At 36.1% G+C, this 19,355-nt stretch overlaps 1 protein-coding gene across 2 annotated transcripts in view; it reads left to right on the top strand.

The window, feature by feature from the left end:
* MAN2A1 (mannosidase alpha class 2A member 1) overlaps positions 1 to 19,355 on the top strand; it is a 260,528-nt gene that overhangs the window by 48,356 nt on the left and 192,817 nt on the right. For both annotated transcript variants that reach the window (XM_077139007.1, XM_077139008.1), the window contains exon 4: positions 7,874 to 8,045. In XM_077139007.1, the coding sequence (XP_076995122.1) occupies positions 7,874 to 8,045 (172 nt within the window). The remainder of the gene's footprint in view (positions 1 to 7,873; positions 8,046 to 19,355) is intronic.

Below are 19,355 nucleotides of genomic sequence, written 5' to 3'. Positions count from 1 at the left end.
ATGTGAGGAAGAACTGAGAACTAGCATTCATTGCCTGTTCTGCATCAAGGGTGAGCCAGAGTGGTTACTTCATGTAGTCCTTTTTGCAACCCTGAAAAGTGGTAAATTAAGCCCTTTTAACAGGTGAGAGCAGTGAGGCTAATAGGTTTTAATAATATGTTTGAGGTCAGTCACATATGTTGGCAGAGGCTGGTGAATTGAAGCTCAGGTTTGCCTGATTTCAAAAAAGCCCGTGTTCCTTCCATTTACCATACTGCCTCTTGAGATACTTTTTTCAGTCCATAGGATTTCTTTTCTTTTCTTTTTGCTTTACGAATATTGGCCATTTTATTGTATTTATCTGAATTTTGGATTGGTGATAGAGTTGCCAAATTTAGCAAATACGTATGCCCAAATATTGCATGGGGTATATGTACCCTACAAATTTATTTGTTGTTTATTTGAAAGTCAAATTTAACTTGCCATCCTGTATTTTATCCTGCAATCTTAACAGTCAAGAAAAGAAATTTGGGGGTGGGGGTGAGGTTATTTTAAAGATTATAATTAAATCCAAAAAATTGAGCACCGTGCTACAATATTAAAGGTGTGCATGAACATATATAAAGAAAAATCTGTTACATTTAACATTTATGGGCATGCGTGCATAATTTCTGTTAAGAAATTTAATAGCTTAATGAGTATACAATATGCGAAGTTTCGTCTGTGAATTTCGGTTGTGATGGCAGTTCTTGCTTTTGAATTTTTGGCTACTGGGATGTATGCATTTTCAGTTGAACAATATCTTCTTGTGAAATAAAAGGCTTGGTGCTCTTAAGTAAAAATACCCCAACCTTGTTAAGAAAATTTTAACATTTAGAGTTAAATATATTTACATGGCTACTTGGAATTCTGCATTTAAGAAAGTTCAGGAATATTGCATTGAGGAGAAAAAAACCCAGATGGTTTGGGCTCTCCCTGAGCTACATTCCTTGAACAACATGTGTCAAATAGTGCCTGAAAGATATAGGTGATCATTAAAACCCCCCTGATTCCCCATATTTGTTACCTTTGTGGTGACCGTGTCAATCCAGTCTACATGCCTCAGAGCTTACTGATACCCTGGTAACAAATAATTGCCAACCCTCATGAAACTTACTATGTTGCAGGCACTGTTCAAGGCACTTTAGATGTATTAAATCCATTACCCTTCATGGGAACTTTATGAAAAGGGTCTTATTACCCTCATTTCATAGATGAGGGAAGACTGAAGTACTAGAGGGATAAGTGATTCCTCTGTGGTGTATCTTGTTCTGGAATCAGGCATTATTTAAAATTGCCTTTTTTGGCTAACACTTCTGAAACCACAGGCAGTGCACCTAGGAAGAAAGTCTTTTTAGTGTTTCTGAGTCAAATGTCATCTACTGTAGTATTATTAATCATAACAAAAGCTTGTATTAACTATCTTGCAAAAGTAGAAACCGTACCACACTATTCCCCTATCGTTTTTTCTTCTGATTTTTACTGGTCTGTCCTTACTGAAAAGGATGTTTCTGTCCTTAAATACTACATCAGTGAATGAAATGGTAAATGGTTTTCCTCATTGCTACACTTTTTTTTTCATAATTAGGAAATGACTTAGAAGCAGTGGTTCTAGTCTTTTTGAAGTGGTTTCTTCTAGAAGCATTCATAATTTTCCCAGTATTTGCTGGGTCCTAGGGCTAAGTAGCCGCATCGTGTACCCTTAGGGTAACCCTTCAAAGTCACTTTTTGTCTGATTTCTAACAGTGTCTCTAATAGAGACACTTTCTCCGCTATTTCAGACAACCAAGCTCTGTTTGGGGAAGACTCATGAGGCCTGAAATGACCTCAGTTAGTGCTAGCTTGGGAAACTTATAGATGGAATCCTTAGTAAGGGAGAGAAGTACCTTTAGCCCAGATTTAGAAATTAGCTTGAAGTTGCTCTCTCAATTGCATGTATCAGGTATCAAGGTACTGAGGTCTTTTAAAAGGCATATAGAGAAATAATACAGTAAAGGGCCACAGTTGGACGTTATGTGTATACAGTTGAAGGGTGAGCACAGCCCCAGCTGTCCTAACGGGAATGCAGATGGGTTCTTGTGGTGGATAAAATTTCCAGGGACAGCATCCTACATGGATTCAAACACTGCTGTATCCCAGTGTAATGGAAGTGAGGATGATAAGCTAAGACAACCAGTAGATGACACCAAATCATGGAGAAAAGGTTAGACTATTTTGGAAACCAGAGTTCAAAAGCATTTAGTGGGATCAGCAGGTTTAATTTTATAGGTCTTTGGAAAATCTCAGCCTCATCTTCGACTATTTGCCTACCATTTCCTGGAAACTATTATCAGTTACTAAATTTTCTTCATTTTGCTCCCCTGGTCTCTTATTTCTTTTTCTACTGTTATTTTTAGCCATTTTCAAAAACAGAATTATTGTACTATTTCATTTCCTGTTTCTGGGCTCCTACTTTACTTTTTCAGTCTATCCTTCATGCTCATACCATAGTTATTTCTTGAAAGCACAGGTCAGAAAATGTTACTCCGTTCCTTGTAAGTTTTCAGTAAGAAATGAGAATGGTTTAGGAGGTTTTCAATGATCTGAACCCCACTTCCATTTCTATTTTTGTTTCTTAACTATATCCTTACCATGAATGCTACAGTCCAGTTATATCCGCCTGCCTTCTGTTCCCTACAGTTGACACGTACCTGCATGTCTTAATGACTTTTCTATATGATCTTTTATTTGAAACTACCACCTTTCTCCTCTATCCAGATGACTTATCTGAGCTCTCCTCTGGCCTTCTGGTAGGAATTTACCTTATCTTTATCCCCAGAGTATTTTGTTCATATTTCCTCCGTTGAGTCTGCTTTCATTTAGCTTTACTTTATTGCTTTGCCTTTATTAGATATTCAGTATGTGTTTGAATAAATAAACGAGAATGTTAATTAAAAACCCTTCACAGTTTATCAGGGGGGACAAAAACAAGCTTAAATTGTAATACAAATGTTGGAATTAATATTAATTCAGCAGCGTATTTAAGTTATGGTAATACTATTAAGATTGTATGTGGCCCCTTAAGTATAAGATTGTATGTTGCATTCTAATATTGGAAGATTTGAAAAGTGATGGAAGAAACCTGTTGATCATTTGTGATAGAGAATAACTTAATTGCTAAAACAAAAGAGCTTTCTTTATGAACCCTGTTTGTTCTCATGAACCCCATGTAATGATGAGTTGAGGGTGTGCCTTCTTGGTGATGGGTGTTTTAAATCATCTTAGGGCCGGTGGAACCTTTGAAAATATAATAACGATAGAAACTTAAAGATATTGGTTAAAGGTCATTATATTAGCATCAGAACAGATTGACCATATTAAAGCTAACAATGTGGTGTCTTTTCCCTTTGATTTAGTTTCCATTCATGGTAATCAATTTGCATTTATGCTCCACATTCCTTTTTTCTGTCCTTTTGTCCATACATTTCATTTTATCTCTCAAGAAGGTATTGAAGCCTTATTCTTCTCGGTTTTGTACCAGATGCTAAATTCATGAGGAATGGTTTGTTTCAAATTTGAGTTATAATGTGCCCAGGCCCATTTCTAAAATTTGCAGGGCTTGGAGCAAAAGTACATGGAGTACCATATACCTTTTTTTAAAGTTATAAATCCGAGGTCCTCTCCTCCTACCTTGACAAATTCTCAGTGACCTCAAGGTGCACTGTGAGTTTAGACTGCTCGGACTCGGGAGTTCCCAACTGAATGTGGTGGTGGGGGGGGGGACCAGGCTCTGGGGTCTTCTCCTCTCAGACCCAGCTGTGGCCTGCACCAGGAGGGGCCTGCAGATACCTTTACACACTGCAGGTTAGAGGGTTTCCCATGCAGAGAAGATTACTTTGATAAGGAGGGACTTACAGAAGGGGCCTGGTAGGCTCTAAAAGCCAGTAGAGCTCCTTGGGCACAGGATAATGGGCAGAGCAGGCTCTGGCTGGGCAAGTTCTTTGGCCCAAGTGCTTTATCTTATCACAAGGAGAGTGGGTAGAGGAAGAAGACTGAGAGCCCTGTAGAGTCCATGGCTCGGTCCAGGACACCTCTTACCTGTGTCTGAGGATGGCACTATGTATACCCTTGAGCTGCCTAAAATTTAGTGTCTCTTAAATGAAGCAGATCATTTCCAAGCTATGATCAAGTACCCAACATTTTAAAAATAGTGATTTGTCAATAAGCAATCACTGGGTGTTTATTGTTCATATACAATGAAAATAGGCAATAGAGGAGTTTTCAATTTTATTAGCTTTGTATTTTAGAACTTAATTTTTTAATACGATGCAACAGTGGTATTGAATTTGGACTTATGTCTGCTTTGTAGAAATTCTAATTGTGCGTTCTTTGTTTTAAATATTTCCCCACTTATTTAAAATAACTGATAGCTGTCTTGTGGGTGGTGTTGTTGTGAGAGTAAAAAAGAATAAATTGAGAGGTGTTCCTGTTATGAGTTCTTTCTATATTTTGTATACAAGTAATTCTACAGATATGTGGTTTGTAAATATGACATTTTTACTTCTCTCAGTGTCTTTTCCTTGGCTATTCTTTTGGAAGATTTTAATGTCTATGGAGCAAGTTATAATTTGGTCAGGACAGGGATATGCAAGTTTTAGAAGTACTAGCAAATTAAAAGCTGCTGGAATTTCCCCTTATGTATGAAGCCTAGAGGAGGTGCAGTGTAGTCAAGGCATTTTCCATTCAATTAACATTTATTAAATGTTATTAAAGTAATATCTAGTGCAGAAATATTCTGTGATGAAATGGAAAGCATCTTAATGCAAATGTTCTAAAAATATTTATGCATGTAAACAATATGTGATAATATTGAGCCAAATATAAGTATTAAATAAAGCGCTTCAATGACAATAAAAAAAATAAAAAAGAAATTGAGAGGTGTTCTTAATACTCTTCTAGTCCTAGTTGAATTCCTAAGGGTGTGCAAGGGAAAGAGAAAGGCTGCAAATTGACCACTTCAGTAAATCAGTTTGGAACTTGGTGTCCTAAGATGATCAGATCTAGAGATGGGAATATAATTTTACATCACAAAATTTATCCCGTGCAACTTTTCATAAACTACTGTCTTTTCTGATTGGTCTCATGTTAATATGCAATTGTTTTACAGTTTTTTATAAAGAGAAAGAGCCAACTGAGTGGAAAATGGAATACCTGATTACTCTATTGTATGAGGACTATAAAATGTAATTTACTGTTATTTTATTCAGTATTGAAACTGCAAGAGGCTATCTTTTAGTTCATTCTTCGTTAATTGTGCTGTATTGTAGTGATATTAATATCTATTATAGCTGAATTTTATGGAAGTCCTTTTAAGTTGACATCTCTGAGCTTGTATTTTTGTACCACATAGATATCTTCGGCATATCTTTTGAATGATTTTTGAAGGGTGAATGAAGTGTTCATGGCAAAATGGATTAATCATTGCGTTTCTCTATGACAGCTCCCTTGATAAACCATTCTTTGAAATGGTCTTAGTTCATAACAAATTGTAACTGATGAAAATGAGTAATTATACTTAAAAAAAACTTTTTCTTTCCAATTTTTGTAAGGACTATTCCCTCTGAATTTGCATTTTTGCTAGATTATTCGGGCTTTAATTATTAAATTAATTTTGGAGACATTCCATGCTCATGGTTCTTTTCCTTAAATTTAGTTACTAGCTAAATAATTAGAGATTGTATTGATCTATGTTAAAAGTTAGTTAAAAGGGATATGTAGTGTTTTAAAGATGATGATTCTAATACAACCATTTAAACAATTTATGTAATCCTTGTTGCACATATATAAATAGAGCAATGCATGTAATGCACATACTTTTTTATTTCAGCTCAGACTTGCAAAATACATAGATAGCTGTTGCATTTAAATTCAATATTATGGTGGCACTTGAGAAAATAAATCCTAACTATGTTGCAATCTTTGTTTTCTGGTTGGTAATAAAAACTAATTTGCTCTAGGATATAGAATGAATTCTATGCAAACTGAAATTTTGGGTAACCAATATGTTTAAGGATCCCTGTCAAGAAAGGTATTGTATTTTTGATATAATATTTATGTGGAGCAGTATATTTAACTGTTTTAAATAAATTGTATGCTTTTCAAACTTATGTTATTTGTTATTTCCCTTTTTACTTGGTTTGGTGGTAGAGATAAGAAAAGGGCAATTAAAAACATGATGATGATTATGGTGATGATAATGATAATAGCAGCTAATATTTATCAGGTGCTGTTATATCCTGAGCTCAGTTCTGAGCACTTGACATTTTAAAATCAGTGCTGCTGGCATAGTCAGCAGAGACTTAGGACATCCCATTAAGGGTAGGTTGGATTTTCTTTGCTTGTTCCTGGGAATCCAGATGTGGTTCCTGGCTCAGTGCTCTGGGCAGGGCTCCAAGTTAGAAACCTGCTTGAAACAAGTTGGGATTCTTTGCAAACAACTATTTCATGAGACATCTTTAGACATAGTAAGTTGTAGAAAATTTATGTTCAGGTTACCATATTTTTCTATAGGAACTGGCTTTTAATTTAAACATGGAAAAGTTGAATTATTCAGGAAGCATTCTTTGGTGACAACCCAGCTTAAAAGTGACCCAGATCAAGAAAGTCCTATAAAGAATATTCCTGCTTGGTCCATAGCCTCATGCCTATTACATTGTAGATGCTCAGTAAATATTTGTAGAATGAACGAATTAATTTCAGTTAAAGCAAACGTGATAAGTGCGGTTAAATCTTCAGTGCCTTTTTTTAGCAGCTCGTATTTGCTTTGCCAAAATAGTTTTATTGTCTTTTCTGCTCTAGCATTTTTTTTTGCTAGTAATTATAGCATAGATTGAATATTAATGGCAGACAAAAGAAACAACCAGTTGGACCTTATAATTTAGTCGTCTTATATATATGAGATTTGGAAACCGTACAGCAGTTCTTCTTGGATATATAGCCACTCTTCTGCTGGTAAGATTTCATAGGTAAAAAAAAGTAATCTTCAGAGGATACATCATGCTTATCACCAGTAGGTAGAATTGGTGACTTGGTACAGTTTTGCCTTAGTTATTAATTGTGTTGCTTGTTAATCAATATGCAGGGACTACTTTGAATAAACTTTTCAGTATAGTTGAGAAGTAGTAGTAAAGAAAGAGAACAAAGTTAACAGCTACACTTTTCTTTTGGAAAAACTTGACATAGATGTTCACACATTTGCTATCTGATTAGTGTCATTTTGTGCTTCCAAGCAAATGGAATATTGACCAGCCATTTGGAATTAATCCCTATTTTTGGCAGAATTTTACTTCTCAGTGTTACTAATAGTAGTATAATTATCTTATTGTCTGCTGCTCACTTTTAGGTATAGTTTATACTTCTAATTTTCTTTTTCTTAGTTTAGCTTGTTTATTGGGTAGGGGATTTTAGATATAGACGAGAGGATGCAATTTTGTGCCCTTATTTTGAGTCCAGCACTGCCAGTTTGTTATAGTGCTCAGATCTTTTAAGATTAAAAAAGCCCGCAAGCTAGAAATAAATGATAAATAATAGAATTAGGTGCTATAATTATGTTAGGTATAAATAAACAATTTTTAGCCTTAGGCTGCCCCTTTCTCATTTGATGAAATTATGCCGTTTTCAGAATATTCAGAATTTCCATATTAGAGAATAGCTTTTTGAGTTTCATGTCCACTGAGGTTGGATTTTAACTGAGAACATTTGCTAAATTTTAAAATATCTTTATTAAATGAAACATCTAAGGATTTTCAAAGGTAATGCAATGGAATGTGACTGAGTTGAAATCAGACATTTGTGGTATATTTGTGTCTTGATTTAGGTTGGTTGAAGACTTTTGATGACTACTTTAGAGACAAGACTCAGTATATTTTTAATAACATGGTCGTAAAGCTGAAAGAAGACTCAAGGAGAACATTTATTTGGTCTGAGATCTCTTACTTTTCAAAGTGGTGGGATGCAATAGATATTCAGAAGAAGGACACTGTTAAAAGGTTTGTTTTAAATTTTTTTTATCTGAAATTTGATAATATTAAAGATTAATTGCACAGGGAAACAGTGCTAAATTTTCAAAAGGTGAAAAATCCTTAGTTTTAATATCTGAAACTTAAAATATTTCTTTCTTCTCATACTTTTTCCTTGATTTTGGTTCATTTCTGAAAAAATTATTTGAAACTTTTCCACTGAAATTCTTTTGTTCTAGTTTTGCCTTTGTTATGGAATTACTGGGTCAAACGGGCTGAATATTTTAAAGGTTTTTTGAGGCATATTATGAAAGGGATCTCTGGAAAGGCTGTTTCAATGTATTTTCAATCTTTTATATAGAAATGTACTAATTTTTCTGTCTATTGGCCAAAACCATAATTTTCTAAAACCTTTTTATGGTTAAAAAAATTATGGTTTAAAAATAATTTAATTTGTATTTTTGATTACTAATAAAGTTGCATATTTTCACATACATACAGGCTAAGTATCTTTTGCTTTATCAAGTACTTTTTCTTTTTTCCAAGAACAATTTATTAATTATTTAGAAATATATTTTTCAGGTTTTCCTTTGGTTTTTCATTCTTAATGTTTGGTATACAGAAATACATATTTTTTTTTATGTAGTCAAATCTATTCACCTGTTTTCTTTTGGATATTGCCTTTCCTATCACATTTGAAAAGATCTTTCCCAAGAGACCAGATAAATAATTCTCTTTTTCCTAGTTTCATTTTTTTACTTTGTACTTTTTAAAATCCCCTATTTTTTTTTTAATGTGATGATCAGAGGTTCTGTTCATCTTGTCCTCCCATTCCAAGGAGTTACGATGAATTATCGTAACATGAATTACACTCTTTTATTTATTTAACAACTCCTACCCAGCACTTATGGTCCCTGTTCCAAATACTTTACAAATATCGAGAATCCTCGCCACAATCCTTTGAAGTGGGTACAATATAGGCAGTGCCAGTGCTCCAGTCCAGGCTGAGCTGCTTAGAGGTCCCTCGTGTGCTGTACTGCTTCCTTAAGAATCAAATGGCCTATTCCTTTCTATTTATTCGAAACGCCGTTTTTATTGTATTTTAAATATGCATTGATTTCAGGACTTTCTTCCCTGTTTCATTGAGTTTTCTGTGTTTGACTGTTTGTATTAGTCTGCCAGGCTTCTGTGACAAATAACCTCACAGTGGGTTGGCTTAGCAGCAGGAATTTATTGGCGTACGGTTTAAGTGAATATCAGACCTTGCTTTCTCCCCCAGATCTACAGCTTCTGGTACTGGTTTGCCCACAATCCTTGGGGTTCCTTGGCTGTCATCTCTGCCTCCCCTCACATGGCGATACCCTTGATATGCTGTCTTTCTCTGCCTTCTGGCTTCTTGGACGTTATCCAGATTTGTTCTCTTAATAAGACTTCCAGTGTGGCATGCCTAAATAGGATTTTAGAAGGTCCTGTTCATCCTGACTCACCGTGGTGTATTCAAAGATGATATTTACAGATGAGTTCACACCAGCAGGAACAAGGATTAAGATTAGGAACATGTCTTTTGCTGGTGTATGGGATTCAGTCTACCACACCATAGATAAATGGTATGATATTTATTCCATGATATTTAGTTATTGTGATTTAGAGATATTTCCTTAACTGACAGTGCAAATCGCTCATTTCTGCCTGCATTGAAAACAGTTTCTAATGAGTGACCATTTAATTCAAAAGAACTGTAGAATTAATTTGTAACATACTTCCTACCCCAGCAAAGAAATTCCTTTGGATTTTTGATTGAAGTTGTCATAACACTTAAAGGAAATTTGGAGAGAGTTGCTTTTCCATCATTCTCTGCTGAAACATTTTTTCCCCCCTGATGCTTACGGTACTTACAGGGCTGACCAGGAAGGTGCAGTAAATGAGCGCAAGGCTGGAGGAGCTGGGTGGAAGGGCTACAGGGATGAACAGAGTAACTGCCACATCCAAGGGGGCTAGACCCTCTTCCACTCCAACCTTATGTTGCCATGGGAACCAGGATTGTTGGGGTAGCCGTCCAGTTTCTCAGGATAAGCTAAAATTCCCAAAATTTATGTATGCCATGCCAGAGACCCTGCCCAAGCCAAGAAAAAATTATGTAACTTTTTGAACTTTCAAATGTACGTTAGCAGCTAGTTTAGGTTAGCGTGCATTCACACCTATACACACAGAATATGTTGGCAAATAGAATATGTTGGCACATCTGAATCAGTTTTTATCTAACCACCTATTAATATGCAACCTTTTTTTAAAAATATTTTTATTGACAAATGTTCGCACATATACAGGCCATTCGTGGCGTACAATCAGTACCTCACAGTATCATCACATAGTTGTGTATCCATCACCATGATCATTTTTAGAACGTTTGCATCACTCCAGAAAAAGAAATTAAAAAAAAAAGAAAAATCTCATACAAACCATACCCCTTACCCCTCCTTCTCATTGACCACTAGTATTGCAATATACCCAATTATGTTTACCCCGTTATTTATTTATTTTTTATTCATATTTTTTTTTTGCTGGTCTGTCCATGCCCTGGATAAAAGGAGCCTCAGACACAAGGTTTTCACAATCACAAAGTCACATTGTAAAAGTTATGTATTTATACAGTTGTCTTCAAGAATCAAGGCTACTGGTATATAAGATTCCATGTACTTATGGTGTTCAACTAAACTGACCATACAAGTTAAATTAGGTAATGCACTACCCAAAATATAAACTTCAGTTTGCAACCTTTTTGAGATTAAGAACTGCCTTTTATAACACTATGAAACTGTATTTGTTTTGTACGTAATTCTTTGACTAAGTTTTAAGATTTAAATTTTTTTTTTATTTCATTACTCTTTGAGTGGAAAGAATACTTTATATATTCTAAAAATATATTTAATTTTGCTCAGATTAAGATTTTAAAAATTTCTCACATCTGTAATTACTTTTGATTTCTTGTTACTTCTTTTAAGAGTGATTTTTTTCTTCATCTTTATTAGATTGGCTAAAGCTTCTATTATTTTTTGGTGATTTTTATTCTCCACCCTAAAGAAGTTATATTTTGCTGATTTTCACTCTTGACCTTTCTGCTTGTATTTTGGCTAGCTCTTTCTACATGGTGTCATTAATGCTGAGTGCGTAGTTCATTTATTTTAATCAAGAGCACAGTTACATCTGCGTGTTTGCCTTCAGTACTGCTCTAGCTTTCAAGTGTTTATGTGTCATGCTCTCATTACTGTTTTCCTCCTTAAAAATTTATTGTTTTTATTATTATTTTTTTAATAGAAAGTTATGCTTGTATAATAATATTGTGTGGCCAGCTGGGACAACGGCTTACTAAAGCAGGCTGTGATGTTTGCCTCAGCTGAAATTGTTCTCGAACTTTGTAAAAGGAAGTTAATTCAGTGAGATCATTTCTGGGGAAAAAGGAGAAGCTAATCTGAGTCCAGTCTGACATTTAGAAAAGATACAAGGATCTTTGATTACTTGATTGGTCTTTTAGGAATGATCTAAAACCCAAAGGAAGTGAGGAACTGAGGGAACTACAGAGCATAAGTTTAGTCCAGTTAAGAGGATGAGTCACAAACATAAAAGGAATTCAGGGGAATCATTCAGTGTGAGGAAGCATGTAAACCACAATTACTGTGTATTTCTGTATTAAAATAGAAAACTGGCAAATGCCTGTCACCTCTGTAAAGCAGTATAATTTATAAAACCTTTACAAAAAGACTTTTTACAAAAGTCTTACTTTTGAAGCTAAGGAATTCTATAGCTAGAAAAGTAGAAGACAAAATGAAATCTAACTTAATGTTTTGGTTTTTTTTTTAAACTAGAGACATTGTGGGCTTACAGAACAATTATGCATTGATATGGTACATTTATTACAATTGATGAAAGCACATTTTTATAATTATATCATAGCTATAGTCCATGGTTTTACTTAGGACTCACTGTTTGTGTTGTGCAGTTCCATGGATTTAAAAATTTTTTTTTTTACAAATTTATACAACTTAAATTTCCCCTTCTAATCTCATTCAAATATATAGTTCTGCACTGTTAATTACATTCACAGCATAGTGCTGCCATCACCACCATCTGTTACCAAAATTTTTCCATTGCCCTGAATTGAAACACCTTTTAAGCTTTGACTACTTTTTATTACCTTTTAGTTTTGTGTTCTTTATATGGTGCCCATAAATCCAAGTATTGTCCCCCTTTTTATTCATCCTTGAGCAAGAAGACGTGTATCCACACCTGAGATTTATCTCAAAACTGAGGGTATAACATGCCTCAAATCCCTTCCTTTTATAACCATATACTTAAAATTTCTTTTACCATGGGTATTAGTTAATACTGGCTGCCCAGAATCCATCCCTCCTGATTTGCTTTTGGGAATTGGTATTTCACCCACAAAAGTCAGATCCTCCTTCTTGCTACCCTAGGTCAGACAGGTCAGTCATGACCTGAGCTCACATAATCATTATATTATTTCACAGGGTATTGAATCTTGAGTGAAACAAGGGCAGACAGATGGAATGAAGGGAAGCAGACATGGAGGGAAGGCTGCATACGGGTCATTCCTTGCAGCTCCTGTGTATCTCTAGACCATTTTTGTCCTCTGACCTTATCCTTGGGTCTCTGAAGCCTGGCCCCTCAATTCCTTCTAACTTTGAGTAAGCCTAGACTTCCAGCTTGCCCTCGATTCTGTGCACCCTGGATGATCTCCCGATATTTCCTCTCTAGAGGCAGTTTTTGTTGCTTGCAAACAAAGCAGAGAAGCTAGCTTATACATTTCTCTTCAGATTCCTTGTTGTAGAGCTGCATCCTAGATTGCCTGAGCATCAGAGATCGAGTAGCTGGGAAAGGTGTCCAGGTTATAAGCAGAAGTGGTGGAGGGGAAGAGAGGCAATGGGTTGTGGAAAGACGTAGAGAGGGAATGCTTGATCTATGGAGCGTCTTCTCTTTGTTTGGTGAAAGTGCTGAGCCTGGGACTGTTATTCTAAATCTAGCTTTCTTTTTGTGTGACTATAAACTAGGGAGGAGATGTGGCTGTGCCTCAAGGTGCTGCTTCCTCAAATGTAGGGCAGAGCCCAGCCACCTCAGGAAACCGGGCTTGTTCCTCCTATAAGGGGAGTCAGTGCTTGGCTCCTTCTCACTATGGTTGCATCTGGGAGCTGTCCTTTGTAGTGCCGGGGTGCCTCTGGAGTGGGTCTCACTTAGTGCCCTGAGAGTAAAGAATGGGGACAGTGATTAGTGTATTCCAAGATTTAGCCTGCCTCAGCCCTTGGCCCTCTAAGTTAGGGAATGTTGACCAGGTTCTCTTAGAATCTTCTCTGTTTATGACTTAGAACTCCATGTTGATTTTTCATTCAAGGTAGTGCAAATTAATACTTGTTGGATTCTTTTGGTTTCATCTGCACTTGTATCTGTCAGAAATGCCTCCAATTTTATGGTCTGTGGATGGCTCTATTTTCCTGATTCTACTTGGATGCAAATTTCTCTCTACCCACCCGCCCCCACACACATTTTCTGTTAACCATTTTATTTAAGTTGAACCATGTGATAGTGCCTTTTGGGGGCCACTTTTGAGATATAAAAGTGGCAGTTTTAGATGATTAAACCTAAATTATAGATATGAATAGAGGATGGGAAGATGTGGAGGGGTGTGGAATGCAAATTGGAGTCTTGTGCTTAATCAGCATCTTATTCAAATTCCTTTTGGGAGCTGCTCTTTTGGCATTGCAGATCTTCTGGAATGTCTGGCCTGCTCCTTAATGATATTATTTTGCTTGAAGAAAAAATTGTTTTATGGCCACATTAGGGCAAATGAGTTTTGTTTCTGGTCAAGCTTTGCTAAAATTCTTTCCCTTCTAGCTATTACCATTCACTTTTATTCATTTCTCTCTGGAACCAGGGTAATAGCATTTTTTTCCCCACTCACTTGAACATATAACCTTAGTGTTCCTTGCCAAAATATTTATTTCTGTGAAAGCTTAATAGATACTTAAATTTGCTCCCATTATTTAAAATTCTGAGCTTGTAGCAAGTGACATTACTGATAGAATTTTTTTGGCTAGTGTAATGCTTATACAGTGGCATGTTTTTCCCTTTTTGAAGACAAGCCTATGGATTAAATGTCTGTACCCAGATTTGCAAGCTAGCTGTTGCAGAGCAGAACCTGTTAATTCCAGCAGAGTTCCATGTAAGCTTTCACTGTCCCTGAAGAATGTGAATTGATTTGCGGAAACTTAACAGAAACATAATTCAAATGATCCCTATAATCTATTCTAGCAGTGACTTGTTTGATTATTCCCCCCTGTGGCAGCAGTATTCAGTTCTATGAGCTTTTAAAAATGAAAATCTAGTTAACTAAAGGGAGATCCATGCAAACAATATCCAGGTTTTTAATTTTTTTTGTAATTTGAAGTAATCTAATCAGTGGTAGTCATGGTACCTACTTCTAACGCAAATCGAGTAGATTTAAAAGAAACTGTCTTCCATTAAATAATCAGCACGTTTCTGTCTAGGCTTGTTTTATTTGGAAAATAAGTGATGTGTTAACATTCTTTCTGCTTTTTTTGTATTTGAATTTTTTTTTTTTGTCTAAATGCAGTTAGATCCTCATGATGCTTATAATGCATCAAGATATCATCTCTTACTCAGAGTCAAGCAGCTGAAACATTAGCCTTAACATTTTCTTTGACAGGTACCCAGTATATTACATAGTCTTTGTTCCTCTCTGGGCTGAGATATTGGAACAGTTTTTACATTACCTCTGCTTCTAATATTGGACCCCGTGCTCAATGGGGAAACCCACTGAGTCGTTGAAATCTAGAGCAGTTTGCATGGTCACCAAAATCTTGACCAACTTCTCTGTGAAGGTCTTTTAGATATGAAATTAGGCCCCATGTGTGTGCTTGGAGGTCAGTACTGCCTATTATTAGAGATATTATATCTTTAGCACGTTGCTGGGTTTCATTGTTTCACCAAGAATGCAAAGTATTTAATCTTCCAACTGTCCTCTTATATCTTTCTCATCCAGGTATATATTTAAGTGAACCTTCTACCCTGTCCTCACTCACTCACTTTTCCTTATTGGAATCAGAAATATTTGAGGCTATTTTCTTATACAATAATCCAAACTTATTGAAAGACATTTTGAGTTTCTCTAGAAAAATACCCCTTTAAAGTTCTTCTACAGTCTAATCTATTATACATTTTGCCGGTCGGATTTTATGACATTTCACCCAAGACTGATGTCAGATTTACGGAGCCATGAGAAGTTGTCGTATGTTTTGCGATGGTCACAGTAAATTGCAAATTTGGAATGAGTTTAGAGCCTAAAGATAGTTAGTATTTCATCAAAAGAATCAAAGCAATGCACCAGTTTAAAATGACTTTAATTCTAATAGCCAAATAGCATTGTACATTTGTACTCAAAAGTATGTATTACATACCCCTAATCCCAGTTCATCTTGAGTGAGGTGGCTCTATTTTACTTTCACCTCTCCTTCACGTCAACTGCTGTCTTCTACTTATATCAGGGACTTTTCATCTGCTCTGTGTTTTGGATACATGTTCAGTCCTCAGGGAGGGTTTCTTTGCAGCATCGACGTTAACCACTCCATTCTTCTTAAAATTATTTCCTCTCTTGACTTCTGTAACCCTGAGATCTTTTTCTCCTGGTTCTGTTCCTGCATTGCTGAACATTTCTTTTGCGTTGTCTCTTTTGACTTCCTCTTCTGTCCATTCCTAAATGTCCTGGTTCTCTAATCTAGGGGAATAGTCCTTATTCCTCTTCTTTTCATTTGCCTTCTTGTCCACACTGCTGTTTTAATTAACAGGCATTTGGGCTAATTCCAGATCTAAGCTGCAATCTAGACTTCTTTCTACTTCCCTAGTTAGTAGTTATGGTGGCAATTAACATTTATGACTTCATACTTTGTACCAGGTACATTCTAAGCACTTAAATGTATTTATTCAATCAATCCTCCAGTAATCCTATGTATTAAGAACTTTAGTATCCTCCTTCTGCTGTTGAGGAAACTGAGACAGAAGTGCTAAGGTGCCAAAGTGTGAGGTCAGCATGAGAGCTAGGTAGACTTGCCCCAGAACCAGTGCTTGTAACCTCTGTGGCACCCTGCCTTTCAGTCTTCCATTTGTTTATGGACATTTTTGTCAATAAACCTTGTCAATTCTGCCTCTTTTCAAGTCTGACCCCTCATTTCTATCCCCACTGCTCTTGTTTTATTGTGAGAATCTCCAGCTTGGCTTCCTGTTTCCAGTTGTGCCACTTCCAAGGTGTGCTTCATTTCATGATCAGAAGCATGTTTCTAATATATGTCTGACCATGTTGCTCTTTGCTTTAAAACACTTCTGTGATACTTCATTGTTAAAAGCTAAAGACCAATCTCTTTTGCCTGATACATACTGGCTTTTTCTCTCTGATTCCTCTCTACACCCCTATTTCCAGTCACTTCCTGCCTCACTCCCTACTCTTAGCCTACTGAACCATGTGTCTATCCTCTGGCACATGCTATTTCATGCTTGAGAATTTGCCCATGTGTTTAGCTTAGGTTTGTTTCCTTTTTGTGCCCTGGGTAATCTCAACCCTATTCATATTTCAAGATTCAGCTTAAATATTACCTCATCTCCAAGGTCCTCCCATATTTATGCCTTCATTCATTAAAAAGATATTTACAATGCTTTGCTTCAGGATACAAGAATGAGCAAGACTGACCTGTCCTTGCCCTCAGGGCAGAACAGGAAAGAAACATGTAATTAAACAAATATTACAAGAAAGTGTTTTCTTCTGCAAGAGAAAGCAGGGGTCTTGGAAAGCTTCCTGAAGCAAGTGATATTTAAGCTGAAATCTGAAGGGTGTAAATTAACCAGCTGAGACGGTAGTGACAGAGACAGGGGTGGTTTTCTAGATTATGAAAAGAGAATTGCAATTATGGGCTGGGGACTAGCAAGAACATGACGTACAGATACACCTGAAGGAAAATTGTTATGACTGCCACACTGGTAGGGGATTACAAATGCGGAGGCCAAATAATTCATGGCCAGCAGGAAGATGCAAATGAAACTACTATTAAAGACTATCTCAAGCCCTTTACAAATGGCTAAAATAGAAACAACTGACAACGCCAAATGTTGGTGAGGATGTATAGCAACTGGAACACTCGTAATTGTTGGTGGCAATGTAAAGTGGTGCAGTTACACTCTGAAAAGTTATTGAAGAGTTTTCCAAAGTTAAACACACACTCTATGACCCAGCAGCTGCACTCTTAGGGATTTGCCCAAGAAATGAACACATGTTCAAAAAAAGACTTGAACACACTTAAAAAAACCTTTCAATGCAATTTTATTGAGATATATAATCCATCCAAAATACTCAGTATCATCATATAGTTGTGCATTCATCCCCACACTCAATTTTAGAACTTTTTCATTACTCCAAAAGAAAAAAAAAGAAATACAAATAAGAAAACCCAAACATCCCTTATTCCATTGTTATTATTATTGTTGTTGTTATTTGTCTTTATTACTCATCTGCTGATACACTGGGTAAAGGGAGTGTTAGTCACAAGGTTTTCACAATCACATGATAAAAGCTGTATAATTAAACAATCATTATCAAATATTAGGGGTATTAGGTTATAGTTCAGCAATTTCAGATATTTCCTTCTAGCTATTTTGATACACTAGAAATTAAAAAGAAATATCTATATAATGAGTCAGTGGTCATAAGCATTTGTTAAATCCTAAGTTCTCAGTTGTATCTCCTCCCTCTCATTTAATCATTCTCTCAATCTTCAGGGTTATCTGGGCAATGAGCATTTTAACTTCTTTACCCCTCATGGGATAAAGAAATTAAACTGGTGGATGTTCTTGGAGAGACTGACACCTCTGATTTCAGGGTTTATCTGCCATAGGACAAGCTAGAAGCTTTATGTTTCTGAAAAAATTAACCTTACCAAAAAAAATGTTACGGAATCTTAGCGTCCAGCATGTTCTTTAGGCTTTTCAGGAATACGTTTGGTTGGAGCTTGGCATCCTTGGGCAGTTTTGCAATATCTGGCTGAATCTTGCATAAGAGTAACCTCCAGAATGACCTCTCTACTCTATTTGAAGTCTCTTAGCCACTGAAACTTTCCCCCCTTTTGGTCAAGAGGGTATTCTCGATTCCATGATGACAGGGTCTGGTAGTCATGTCTCATGTTTCCAAGGAGACTTACACCCCTCAGAGTCATGTCCCACATAGTGGAGAGGGTAGTGAGTTTATTTGCTAGAGAGAGAGAGTCCATATCTGAGCAACAAAAGAGGATCTCTGGGGGTTACCCTTGGGCATAATTATAAGTAGGCTTAGCTTTGACCCAGCAAAAATGTCTTATATGGGCAAGCCTCAAGTTTGAGGATTTGGCTTATTAAATTAGAAGTCTCTAATGCTTGAGAAAATATCAAGAATTTTCCAGGTGTGAAAGTTTAATAGTTCCACATTTTTCACCAGTCCCTCAGGGAACTTTGCAAATTCTTGTTTATTTTCTGCTCAAAATATTCTGGATTGTATTGGGGTATTTCATTAACCTGTACAGAATAACAAGATCTCATTCCCTTTTCTAGGTCCCATGTAAGTATGTTGTTTAAATACACTGGCAGGAGAGGTTAAATTAGATAGTATGCTACAGAAAATTTAAATTTTGGATCAAATAAACATCTCTTCCTTTGATCTCACACAGAAGTTGAGATTTTAAAATACAGACAATATCATCTTTTAACCTGTAGACTGATTGAGTCCTAACTAGGTCAGGTCTGTTTCATTGATGTCTCTGATAGAAGTCTGATCTCTTTTTCACCTTCTTTACAGCTGCTGTATGGAGTAATGCTGACTTTCAGAGCTGCAGAACTCTCTTGAGTCTTGGGTGTTGAACATGTATTTTCATAGCAGACTTTTTCATAGTAGTTTCAAACTGGAAACAATCCAAATGTCCATCACCAAGAAAATGGATTTAATATTGTGGCATATTCATACAATGGAATACTCAGCAATACAAAAATAGTGAACTACTAAATTATATATAGTATATATAGTTTCTTAAATAAGTCTCTAAAAATGTGTTAGGCAAAAGAAGCCAGACATAGAAGAATAATCGCTGTATGACTCCATTTTACAAGTCTTAAAAATGGACTAAATGATTATATCGTCAGAAAAATCACTTCAGCATGTTTTTCTTGTTGGGGTAGGGAAGTGGCAGTTGATTGGAAAGGGGCATGAGGAAACGTCTCTGAGTTGATGAGCATTTTCTC

Source organism: Tamandua tetradactyla, chromosome 21, assembly GCF_023851605.1.
Source record: "Tamandua tetradactyla isolate mTamTet1 chromosome 21, mTamTet1.pri, whole genome shotgun sequence".
Lineage (NCBI taxonomy): Eukaryota > Metazoa > Chordata > Mammalia > Pilosa > Myrmecophagidae > Tamandua > Tamandua tetradactyla.
The sequence above is the reverse complement of the archived record's forward strand: the minus strand, read 5'-3'. Positions and strand labels throughout refer to the sequence as shown.